Source organism: Heterodontus francisci, chromosome 4 (assembly GCF_036365525.1).
Source record: "Heterodontus francisci isolate sHetFra1 chromosome 4, sHetFra1.hap1, whole genome shotgun sequence".
NCBI lineage: Eukaryota > Metazoa > Chordata > Chondrichthyes > Heterodontiformes > Heterodontidae > Heterodontus > Heterodontus francisci.
Window position 1 is genome coordinate 124075282 of NC_090374.1, and position 12838 is coordinate 124088119.

The following is a 12838-nucleotide window of genomic DNA, read 5'->3' on the forward strand; positions in this document are numbered from 1 at the left end:
AATTTCCACCCTTCTCTCACCTTTACATGGTCCATCTCTGACACTTCCCTTCCCTTCCTCGACTTCTCTATCTCCATCTCTGGGGATAGGCTGTCGACTAATATCCATTATAAGCCCACCGACTCCCACAGCTACCTCGACTACACTTCTTCACACCCTGCCTCCTCTAAGGACTCCATTCCATTCTCCCGGTTTCTCTGTTTCTGATGCATCTGCTCTGATGATGCTTCCTTCCATGACAGCGCTACTGATATGTCTTCCTTTTTCCTCAACCAAAGATTCCCCCCCACTGTGGTTGACAGGGACCTCAACCGTGTCCGGCCCATTTTCCGCACCTCTACCCTCACCCCTTCCCCTCCCTCCCAAAATCGCGACAGGGTTCCCCTTGTCCTCACTTTCCACCCCATCAGCCTCCATATCCAAAAGATCATCCTCCTCTCTCCTCACTATCCCAGGCCCCAAACACTCCTTGCAGGTGAAGCAGCGATTTACTTGTACTTCTTTCAATGTAGAATACTGTATTCGCTGCTGACAATGTGGCGTCCTCTACATTGGGGAGACCAAACGCAGACTGGGTGACTGCTTTGCGGAACACCTCCACTCAGTCCGCAAGCAGGACCCCGAGCTTCCGGTTGCTTGCCATTTCAACACTCCCCCCTGCTCTCATGCTCACATCTCTGTCCTGAGATTGCTGCAGTGTTCCAGTGAACATCAACGCAAGCTCGAGGAACAGCATCTCATTTACCGATTAGGCACACTACAACCTGCTGGACTGAACATTGAGTTCAATAATTATAGAGCATGACGGGCCCCCCCCATTTTACTTTTATTTTTAGTTATTTTTTTCTTTTTCCTTTTTTTATATATATATTTTTTGTGTTTATTTTATTTTATTTAATCTTAGTTTGTTCAGTTTGCTTACCCACTGTTTTTTTTCATGTTTGTACTTGCAGCTGTTCAATTTTCAGTCCGTTAACACCCTATCTGTACTAATGCTTTGTCTTTCAACACATCATTAACATATTGTTTGCCTTTGCTCCACGACCTTCTGGTCAGCTATTCTGTGACCTTGTCCTATCTACACCTTCTCCTTTGTTATCTCATGCCCCACCCCCCCCGCTTTACTTGCTTATAACCTTTTATATTTCTAATATTTGTCAGTTCTGAAGAAGGGTCACTGACGTGAAACGTTAACTCTGATTCTCTCTCCGCAGATGCTACCAGACCTGCTGAGTATTTCCAGCATTTCTTATTTTTATTTCAGGTTTCCAGCATCCGCAGTATTTTGCTTTTATTTCAGCGTCCAATCTATCTGTTTGGTTGGTAAAAGTGGTGCTTAAAAATCCCTTGGTGCTGGTTGAAAGGGAGCTGGCAGTCAGAAAGTAAGGCCATCTGTTTTTTTCCAAACTCAGCAGTATACAAAAAAAGTGGTTAATGTTTTGATATTGTCCTGAATAAAAGGCCAATGTCAAATTAGATGGGTGGATTAAACCTCTTCTCTTTTGTATTAACAGATACATTGATCTGCGGGAAAATCCACTTGACAGCATAGAAGATGAGATGCTCAGTGAAATCTTTGAAGATGATGAAGATCAAGAAGAATTTGAAAAAGACTTGATGCGAATGTACTTTAAGGATTTGAAAGAGAGAGGTAAAAGCTGGAGTATCTTTATAATTTACTCTCTCTCTATTCTTTTTTCTTTTGGGCCTCCTTATCTCGAGAGACAATGGATACGCGCCTGGAGGTGGTCACTGGTTTGTGAAGCAGCGCCTGGAGTGGCTATAAAGGCCAATTCTAGAGTGACAGGCTCTTCCACAGGTGCTGCAGAGAAATTTGTTTGTCGGGGCTGTTGCACAGTTGGCTCTCCCCTTGCGCCTCTGTCTTTTTTCCTGCCAACTACTAAGTCTCTTCGACTCGCCACATTTTAGCCCTGTCTTTATGGCTGCCCGCCAGCTCTGGCGAACGCTGGCAACTGACTCCCACGACTTGTGATCAATGTCACAGGATTTCATGTCGCGTTTGCAGACGTCTTTATAGCGGAGACATGGATGGCCGGTGGGTCCAATACCAGTGGCGGGCTTGCTGTACAATGTGTCTTTGGGGATCCTGCCATCTTCCATGCGGCTCACATGGCCAAGCCATCTCAAGCACCACTGACTCAGTAGTGTGTATAAGCTGGGGATGTTGGCCGCCTCGATGACTTCTGTGTTGGAGATATAGTCCTGCCACCTGACGCCAAGTATTATCCGGAGGCAGCGAAGATGGAATGATGCCAGCTCTTGGCTGGCATATGTTGTCCAGGCCTCGCTGCCATAGAGCAAGGTACTGAGGACACAGGCCTGATACACTCGGACTTTTGTGTTCCGTGTCAGCGCACCATTTTCCCACACTCTCTTGGTCAGTCTGGACATAGCAGTGGAAGTCTTACCCATGCGCTTGTTGATTTCTGCATCTAGAGACAGGTTACTGGTGATAGTTGAGCCTAGGTAGGTGAACTCTTGAACCACTTCCAGAGCGTGGTCGCCAATATTGATGGATGGAGCATTTCTGACGTCCTGCCCCATGATGTTCGTTTTCTTGAGGCTGATGGTTAGGCCAAATTCATTGCAGGCAGCCGCAAACCTGTCGATGAGACTCTGCAGGCACTCTTCAGTGTGAGATGTTAAAGCAGCATCGTCAGCAAAGAGGAGTTCCCTGATGAGGACTTTCCGTACTTTGGACTTCGCTCTTAGACGGGCAAGGTTGAACAACCTGCCCCCGATCTTGTGTGGAGGAAAATTCCTTCTTCAGAGGACTTGAACGCATGTGAAAGCAGCAGGGAGAAGAAAATCCCAAAAAGTGTGGATGCGAGAACACAGCCCTGTTTCACACCACTCAGGATAGGAAAGGGCTCTGATGAGGAGCCACCATGTTGAATTGTGCCTTTCATATTGTCATGGAATGAGGTGATGATACTTAGTAGCTTTGGTGGACATCCAATCTTTTCTAGTAGTCTGAAAAGACCACGTCTACTGACGAGGTCAAAGGCTTTGGTGAGATCAATGAAAGCAATGTAGAGTGGCATCTGTTGTTCACGGCATTTCTCCTGTATCTGACGAAGGGAGAACAGCATGTCAATGGTCGATCTCTCTGCACGAAAGCCACACTGTGCCTCAGGGTAGACGCGCTCGGCCAGCTTCTGGAGCCTGTTCAGAGCGACTCGAGCAAAGACTTTCCCCACTATGCTGAGCAGGGAGATTCCACGATAGTTGTTGCAGTCACCGCGGTCACCTTTGTTTTTATAGAGGGTGATGATATTGGCATCGCGCATGTCCTGGGGTACTGCTCCCTCGTCCCAGCACAGGCATAGCAGTTCATGTAGTGCTGAGAGTATAGCAGGCTTGGCACTCTTGATTATTTCAGGGGTAATGCTGTCCTTCCCAGGGGCTTTTCCGCTGGCTAGAGAATCAATGGCATCACTGAGTTCCGATTTGGTTGGCTGTATGTCCAGCTCATCCATGACTGGTAGAGGCTGGGCTGCATTGAGGGCAGTCTCAGTGACAGCATTCTCCCTGGAGTACAGTTCTAGGTAGTGCTCAACCCAGCGGTCCATTTGTTTGTGTTGGTCAGTGATTATGTCCCCTGATTTAGATTTGAGGGGGGCGATCTTCTTGATGGTTGGCCCAAGAGCTCTCTTCATGCCATCATACATTCCTCTGATGTTTCCGGTGTCTGAGGCCAGCTGAATATGACTGCATAGGTGTTGCCAGTAGTCGTTTGCGCAGCGCCTAGCTGTTCTTTGTGCAGTGCTTCTGGCTGCTTTAAGTGCTGCGGATGTTAAATCGCTGGGGGCTTTCTTGTAGTTCAACAGTGCAATGCGCTTAGCAGCTATGACAGGTTCCAGCTCTTCATTATGAGATTGAAACCAGTCTGCATTTCTCTTCGCACTTTTGCCGTAGGTGGTCAAAGCTGACTCATAGATGGCGTCTCTGATGTGGGCCCACTTGGTCTCAGCATCCCCTGTGGGAGTGTTTTGAAGGGCTGTTACAAGTGAATTTAGAAATTTTTGTAACAGCTGTGGGTGAGAAATTCTGCTCGTGTTGATGCGCGGGTGGCCCTTCTGCTTGGAATGATGCAACTTCTTTGGTCTGAGTCTAACCTTGCTGCACACCAGGGAGTGGTCGGTGTCGCAGTCCGCACTGTGGAAGCTGCGTGTGATTTGAACACTGTTTAAGGCGGCTCGCCTTGTGACAATGAGGTCTAGCTGGTGCCAACGACGCGATCTTGGGTGCCACCACGAAACCTGGTGACAGGGTTTAGTGTGAAAGAAGGAGTTGGTGATGCAGAGGTTATGATAGGTACACAACTCAAGCAGTCTCTGCCCGTTCTCATTCATCCTTCCAACGCCATAGCGCCCAAGGCAGGAGGGCCATGAGTCATGGTCGGCCCCAACCCTGGCATTAAAGTCCCCCAGCAGGAATAGGTGTTCGGTGTTGGGGATGCTGCTAATGATGTTATGGAGTTATTCATAGAACTGGTCTTTAGCTTCAGGTGGGGAGCAGAGTGTTGGAGCATAGATGCTGAGTAGGTGTACTGGACCAGAGGTGGTGAGCAGTCGGATGGACAGTATGCGTTCCGAGCCATTTGAGGGAGGCTCTATCATGCTGAGCAAGGAGTTTCTGATGGCGAAGCCCACACCATGCTGTCTTGGTTCTTCAGGATCCCTGCCCTGCCAGAAGAAGGTGTAGTCTTGCTCTGCTCGAGAGCCACTCGTGGGGAGTGGCTATAAATAACAATAAAGGCATGTAATGATATAAAGATGAAGGACTGAATTTCCCCCCCGGAGTCCCAAACCTGTCCCCAGGGGGAAAACAGTCACTCACCTATGATGTTCCCCAGGGTGGCCAATTAATGGCCAGAGGGTAGGTTCGCTGTACAAGTAAGGAAGGTAGGCGGACTCTTGGAACTGGAGGGCCAATCAGCTCAAAAGGAGCAGCAGGCTGCAATGGAAGGTAAGTAAGGGAGAGGGTGCTTCAAGATAGAGGCACCCTTTCTCCAACTTTGTAAAATCGTTATTTAAAAAGCAGAGTCAGCAGCCAGGTCACTACTGTGTGTGGGGGATCCCCTCTACAGGATGGGCCTCTAGGTCTGCCTGGAATGCTGCCCCCCCAGTCTGACATCATGTGCCCCCCTCCAGGCACCTAAACTGGCCCCCACTACCTGCGGGAACCTGGAGGCCAACTGGAAAATTCCAGTTGACCTCCTTTAATTGGCCTCAATTAGGCTGTTAGTGAGCCGTGTTGGCTATACGCCGTGTGCGGGTGGGTAGCCCTGCTGACCCCGGATCCCACCTCCACAAAAATGGCCTAGAAGTGGGATGGTGCTGGGGAACTGGCATGCCAGGTGGCAGAGCTATTTTATCCTGGCCCCAGGAGGGGCTGAAAATCCAGCCTGAAGATTTGCTAATTTGTTAATTTACATGCAAATTGGAGATTTTTTTACTGAGAAACTAAGAAAAAGCCCACATTGAAGTTTAGGATTTTAACCAGCAAGGTTAAAAAGAGTAGGAAAGGTGAAGAAAATGAAGAAAGAGTAGTTAAGCATCAGCAAGCATTTGTTTGAAAGTCTTCAAATTGTAGGAGGGAAAGACCAAAGGAAGAATATTTTTAAGTTCCTAGGAAGTAGATTTAGATTAGTAGGTGGTGCAATGAGTCTCAATTTCAGCACAATGAAGATGTAGGTTTTTGTGTGCTGCTTTGTTGACTGTGAGGCAGAACCTTTGAGAAGAGAGTGTAGTGAGTTAATAGGGGATAAGCAGAAATTAGCTGAGATACTTAATAAGTACTTTAATTTATGGTTTATAAGAGAGAACGATATTGGGGAGAAGACAAATTCTGAATTAGTTAAAAGTAAGATGAGAGATATTAGAATTGTTGTGGGCAGGTGGTAAGGGGTGTGGGTGGTTCTCACTGTTCACTTCCCGACTGACCGCAATCGTGTTTTGTTTAAAATGAACAGTTAGTCTCTGATTGTTTTTTAGGGTCAAAAAAACAGACAAACGACAGGTTTTCTTATAGGTTAAAAAAAAATAACTATCTTTACACAATTCCCAAAATGGTTGCAACCTCACTCACGCACGCATTCACTCACACACACATACACAAGAATAGATAGAGAGGAAAAGGGTAAGTGGTTTAAAGTGAGGTAGGTGTTCGTGGTTCACAGTAAACCTTTTGAATCTTCTAAGGAGGACAGTCTCTTTTAAAGGTACAGGCCTGGGTGTTTGTAGTTTTGAACTTGTTGAGGTGTTGTAGATTCCTGGTGGTTAAGACTTCAGATCGGAGGTGGTGGTCACTTTCAGTTCTCTGCTGCACCAAGTTGAAGTATAGAATTAGCAGCAGGGCTTCTTCCTTGTTTTGGCTGAATCTCTTTCCACAGCCTCTCGCTGGACTGCTTTCTGTGATGTTGTGATCTTCCCTCTCTCTCCAGAAGGCAACCTTTTAAGGTCAAAAGCCAGCACATTAGCATTTCTGTTAGTTAACACATGGCCTTCTCCCCTGATGTGACCACATAATGGAGCAAGATGTGGAATTTCATGGCTATCTATTGATGTCTGGTTGGGTACAACTCTGTTATGATAAGGCTACTTCACACCTTTGTCTCAAAAGAAAACCATTCAATTCAGAAATGTCTCTTGATGGTTTCAGGATATGTGTAGTTGATACCTTTTAGTCTGGAATGTATCCTTTTATCCTTTTGAGACAGTGAGGCAGTGTTTGAATACTCGGGCCGGGTCATATGATCTTTGACAGCCCTCTTTTCAGCACATTGTCCACTTTTTAAAAGGAAAAGTCAATTTCAAAGAGTCCACATCGAATAAAGTTCACATCTTAAAAGTTAGGAATATGATATGTGTTTACTGGGCATAACAGAATAAATAAAAATAAATTACTGGATAGTTTAGTTAAGTTAAAGGAGGACAAAGTTCTGGCACCTGATGGAATACCTCCAGTAATCCTAAGAAAAATGGGTAAGAAATAACAGAATCTCTACTTCACAGTTCTACTGTCAGTGAATGGTGCATGACGAGTGGAAATTGATCAATATAACAAAAGAGAAACAGAGGCTGAGATTTTATCTGGGCAATGGGTGTCTCAGCCACTGGCTAAACAGCTGGCAAGAGCACCGCATCGCCTCCTCTGGGGAAGGCCTGCTGCATTATGTGCCAATTAGGCACTTAAGTGGACAGTAGCGGACCTTCCCCGGGATTAAGGACTCTGGCAATGGAAGTCCCACCTGCTGAGAGCTGCAGGCCAATCAGAGGCCAGCAGCTCTTTCATTGAGCAGCACCACCACAGAGGCAGTGGCTACTCTGGTACTGGACTCACTGGAGGCACTGGATCTAGGCCACAGGTGAGTCAGGGCGGAAGGTGTTTCGTAGGGTGCGGGTCATGGGAGAATGGGGTGTAGTGGGGTCAGCAGCAAGGGCAAGGGGGTAGCTCTCAGCAGACCCCACCCCTTCCCATTGCCAGGTCCCTCGATCAGGCACCGTGCCTTTTAACGAGGGACCCCCCCCCGTCCCCCCACAGACCCAGCAAGCAACCTGCACGGGGTTGCTTGGCATGCTCCCCATGAGGTGACAGGCCCGCCTGCCACTGAGCTGATACCAGCAGAGGTGGGATGAGGCCCTCAATTGGGCATTAATTGCCCAGTTAAGGGCCTCAATTGGTGGTGGGGCGGGAAGGCCATTCAGAGGCCTTCCCACCCAGGACTTAGTTTGGGTGGAGGTGGGAAGGTGGCAGGGCCCCCCCCCAACCCCGCCACCATCCTGCCTGATTATATGCTCTCCCCTCCAAAGTCGGAACGGGGGTGTCATTGTTAAATAAAACTGATGTGCTGGAAAGCCTTTAAAGAGTGAAACTGCAAAGCTTGTGGCCAGCCTCTGTGAAAGGCTTGCGCTCACAGAACCTGTCCTAAGAGCCTAATTTCACTGCTTTGAAGGGGATTTCCAACTTTTGAAAACCATTTTATCTTGGACTTTACTCACCTTGATTTCAACTTCCCTGCTGTCAGCCTTCAGTGCAGCATGGGAGCAACTTAAGCAGCCATAGCATGGATCTCTGATGAGGAGCAGCATCAGGGACCACACCAACAGCTGCAGCACCAGCAGCACCAGAAGCAGCAACAACAGCAACAGTAGCTGCCTTCTCCGCAGTCACCACAGCAGAAGGTGGAATTTGAATTCAATTAATAAATCTGGAATTTAAAGCTAGTCTAATGATGGCCATGAAACCATTGTCGATTGTTGTAAAAACCCATCTGGTTCACTAATGACCTTTAGGGAAGGAAATCTGCTGTCCTTACCTGGTCTGGCCTACATGTGACTCCAGACCCACAGCAATGTGGTTGACTCTTAAATGCCCTCTAAAATGGCCTAGCAAGCCACTCAGTTGTATCTAACCGCTACGAAGTCAATAAAAAGGAATGAAACCGGACGGACCACCCGGCATCGACCTAGGCACCGGAAACGACAATGGCAAACCCAGCCCTGTCGACCCTGCAAAGTCCTCCTTACTAACATCTGGGGGCTTGTGCCAAAGTTGGGAGAGCTGTCCTCAGACTAGTCAAGCAACAGCCTGACATAGTCATACTCACGGACTCATACCTGACAGACAATGTCCCAGACACTGCCATCACCATCCCCGGGTATGTCCTGTCCCACTGGCAGGACAGACCCAGCAGAGGTGGCGGCACAGTGGTATACAGTAGGGAGGGAGTCGCCCTGGGAGTCCTGAACATCAACTCTGGACCTCATGAAATCTCATGACATCAGGTCAAACATGGACAAGGAAACCTCCTGCTGATTACCACCTACCGCCCTCCCTCAGCTGATGAGTCAGTACTCCTCCATGTTGAACAGCACTTGGAAGAAGCACTGAGGACTGAGTGTGGCAAGGGCACAAAATGTACTCTGGGTGGGGACTTCAATGTCCATCACCAAGAGTGACTCGGTAGCACTACTACTGACTGAGCTGGCCGAGTCCGAAAGGACATATCTGCTAGACTGGGTATGTGGCAGGTAGTGAGGGAACCAACAAGAGGGGAAAACATACTTGACCACGTCCTCACCAATCTGCCTGCCGCAGATGCATCTGTCCCTGACAGTATTGGTAGGAGTGACCACCGCACAGTTGTTGTGGTGACGAAGTCCCGCCTTCACATTGAGGATGCCCTCCTTCGTGTTGTGTGGCACTACCACCATGCTAAATGGGATAGATTTCGAACAGATCGAGCAATGGACATCCATGAGGTGCTGTGGGCCATCAGCAGCAGCAGAATTCTACTCAACCACAATCTGTAACCTCATGGCCTGGCATATCCCCCACTCTACCATTACCATCAAGCCAGGAGACCAACCCTGGTTCAATGAAGAGTGCAGGAGGGCATGCCAGGAGCAGCACCAGGCCTACCTCAAAATGAGGTGTCAACCTGGTGAAGCTACAACACAGGACTATCTGCGTGCCAAACTGTATAAGCAGCATACGATAGACAGAGCTACGTGATACCATAGCCAACCGATCAGATCTAAGCTCTGCAGTCCTGCCACATCCAGCCGTGAATGGTGGTGGACAATTAAACAACTAACTGGAGGAGGTGGCTCCACAAATATCCCCATCCTCAATGATGGGGGAGCCCAGCACATCAGTGCGAAAGATAAGGCTGAAGCATTTGCAACAATCTTCAGCCAAAAGTGCCAAGTTGATAATCCATTTCAGCCTCCTCCTGAAGGCCCCAGCATCACAGATGCCAGACTTCAGCCAATTCTATTCAGTCCGCGTGATATCAAGAAACGACTGAAGACACTGGATACTGCAAAGGCTATGGGCCCTGACAATATTCTGGCAATAGTACTGAAGAACTTGCAGCGCCCCTAGCCAAGCTGTTCCAGTACAGCCACAACACTGGCATCTACCCTGCAATGTGGAAAATTACCCAGTTATGTCCGGTACACAAAAAGCAGGACAAGTCCAACGTGGACAATTACCGCCCCATCAGCCTACTCTCAATCATCAGTAAAGTGATGGAAGGTGTCATCAACAGTGCCATCAAACGGCACTTGCTTAGCAATAACCTGCTCAGTGACGCTCAGTTTGGGTTCCGCCAGGGTCACTCAGCTCCTGACCTCATTACAGCTTTGGTTCAAACGTGGACAAAAGAGCTGAACTCCAGACGTGAGGTGAGAGTGACTGCCCTTGACATCAAGGCACCGTTTGACTGAGTATGGCATCAAGGAGCCCTAGCAAAACTGAGGTCAATGGGAATCAGGAGGAAAACCCTCCACTGGTTGGAGTCATTCCTAGCTCAAAGGAAGATGGTTGTGGTTGTTGGAGGTCAATCATCTGAGTTCCAGGACATCACTGCAGGAGTTCCTTAGGGTAGTATCCTGGGCCCAACCATCTTCAGCTGCTTCATCAATGACCTTCCTTCAATCATAAGGTCAGAAGTGGGGATGTTCCCTGATGATTGCACAATGTTCAGCACCATTCGTGACTCCTCAGATACTGAAGCAGTCCGTGTAGAAATGCAGCAAGACCTGGACAATATCCAGGCTTGGGCTGATAAGTGGCAAGTAACATTCGCGCTACACAAGTGCCAGGCAATGACCATCTCCAACAAGAGAGAATCAAACCATCTCCCCTTGACATTCAATGGCATTACCATTGCTGAATCCCCCACTATCAACATCCTAGGGGCTACCATTGACCAGAAACTGAACTGGAGTAGCCATATAAATACCGTGGCTACAAGAGCAGGTCAGAGGCTAGGAATCCTGCAGCGAGTAACTCGCCTCCTGATTCCCCATAGCCTGTTCACCATCTACAAGGCACAAGTCAGGAGTGTGATGGAATACTCTCCACTTGCCTGGATGGGTGCAGCTCCAACAACACTCAAGAAGCTCGAAACCATCCAGGACAAAGCAGCCCGCTTGATTGGCACCCCATCTACAAACATTCACTCCCTCCACCACCGACGCACAGTGGCAGCAGCGTGTACCATCTATAAGATGCACTGCAGCAACTCACCAAGGCTCCTTAGACAGCACCTTCCAAACCCGCGACCTCTACCAACCAGAAGGACAAGGGCAGCATATTCATGGGAACACCACCACTTGCAAGTTCCCCTCCAAATCACACACCATCCTGACTTGGAACTATATCGCCGTTCCATCACTGTCGCTGGGTCAAAAGCCTGGAACTCCCTTCCTAACAGCACTGTGGGTGTACATACACCACATGGACTGCAGCGGTTCAAGAAGGCAGCTCACCACCACCTTCTCAAGGGCTACTAGGGATGGGCAATAAATGCTGGCCTGGGCAGCGATGCCCACAACCCATGAATGATTTTTAAAAAAACATGCATAGGACAGAGGGCTGGACACAGAGCTGTAGCTCGAAGGAGGCGATACCACAGCACAGTGTATATAGGCAGAGGGTGAGCTTCCTCATCATGACGGAGCAACAATGCCTGAGGAGTCTCAGCTATTTGTGCCAGGTGACTGCTGGCATCTATAACCTCCTGGAAGAAAGTTTTCTTCCAAGAGGACCAGGCAGACATGCATTGACAGTGGCCGTCAAGCCCTGAATTTCTTCACTTCCAGTTCCTTACGGGAATCTGCTGGTGACATCTGCAGGATCTCACAACCTGCTGCCCACAAGTGTATCTCCCAGGTCACTGATGCCTTATTTTCCAAGGTTCCCATTAATGTCCACTTTGTCATGGATTAGGCCAGTCAAACACAGAGAGCTGGCGACTTCGCTGCAGTGGCTGGTTTCCCACAGGTGCTGGGACTCATACATTGCACACATGTGGCAATCAAGGCACCCTCAGATCAGCCTGGAGTCTTCGTCAATCGCAAGTAATACCTTAATGTTCGGATAGTTTGTGACCATCGGAAGGTGATCATGTACGTCTCTGTAAAATATCCTGGAAGCTGCCATTCATTCTGCAGCAGTCACATTTCCCTTAGGTTTTCACTCCTCCACACAGCCTCAGCAGCTGGCTCCAGGGAGACAAAGGCTCTGGAGTGAAAACCGAAAGTGCTGGAAATACACGTCAGGTCTGACAGCAGCTGTGGAGAGAGAAACAGAGTCAATGTTTCAGGTCTGTGACCTTTGATCAGAACTGGCTGATAACTTCTGTAAGGAACCCTACCAGTGTACCAGAGGAGAGCTACAACAGGAGCCACATGACTCCCTCAGGGCAATAATAGAACAAGCCATTGGATTGCTAAAGATGCAGTTCAGGTGTTTCGACAGATCTGGAGGTGTCCTTCAGTACATTCCACCAAGGGTCTCAGAATGGTTGTGATCTGCTGTGCCCTTCACAACATCACCCTGCAGAGAGGAGTGGAGCTGCAGGAAGAGGAAGGTTCATAATACCCGGCAACCTCTGAGGAAGAGGATGAGAAGGCAAATATGGTCATGGTGCCTGCAGCCTCTCAACTGGCTGCCAGAGAAGTCTGGGATGGCCTCATGCAAGGACACTTCACCTAATCTGAGTGTGTGAGGCCATCTGAAAGTACCATCAGAAACCCTGTCCCCACGCTCCCAACACAGTACATTCCAACTTTTCCTCTCATAAAACATGGTCATACCATTCACCTGAAAGCTACTGTCTAGTGTAAATGGGTAAATGGCCAGGAGAATGAGGAGTTCAAATAAAGTGTTTCATTCATTGAAATAAACATTAACTTAACACCATAAACATTGCTATGCATACCCAAGTGAGTCCCCTTGTGCAGCTAATAATTCTTTCTCATCTGCTTCCGTGGTGCAACTCCTGTGACTTCACTTGAGC

General features: G+C 48.4%; 1 protein-coding gene across 1 annotated transcript in view; it reads left to right on the top strand.

The window, feature by feature from the left end:
• lrrc2 (leucine rich repeat containing 2) overlaps nt 1–12349 on the top strand; it is a 91058-nt gene extending 78709 nt beyond the window's left edge. The window contains exons 7-9 of the mRNA XM_068029018.1: nt 1515–1651; nt 11640–11897; nt 12162–12349. Coding sequence (XP_067885119.1) covers nt 1515–1651; nt 11640–11897; nt 12162–12349 — 583 coding nt within the window. The remainder of the gene's footprint in view (nt 1–1514; nt 1652–11639; nt 11898–12161) is intronic.
• Nucleotides 12350–12838: the final 489 nt, after the last annotated feature.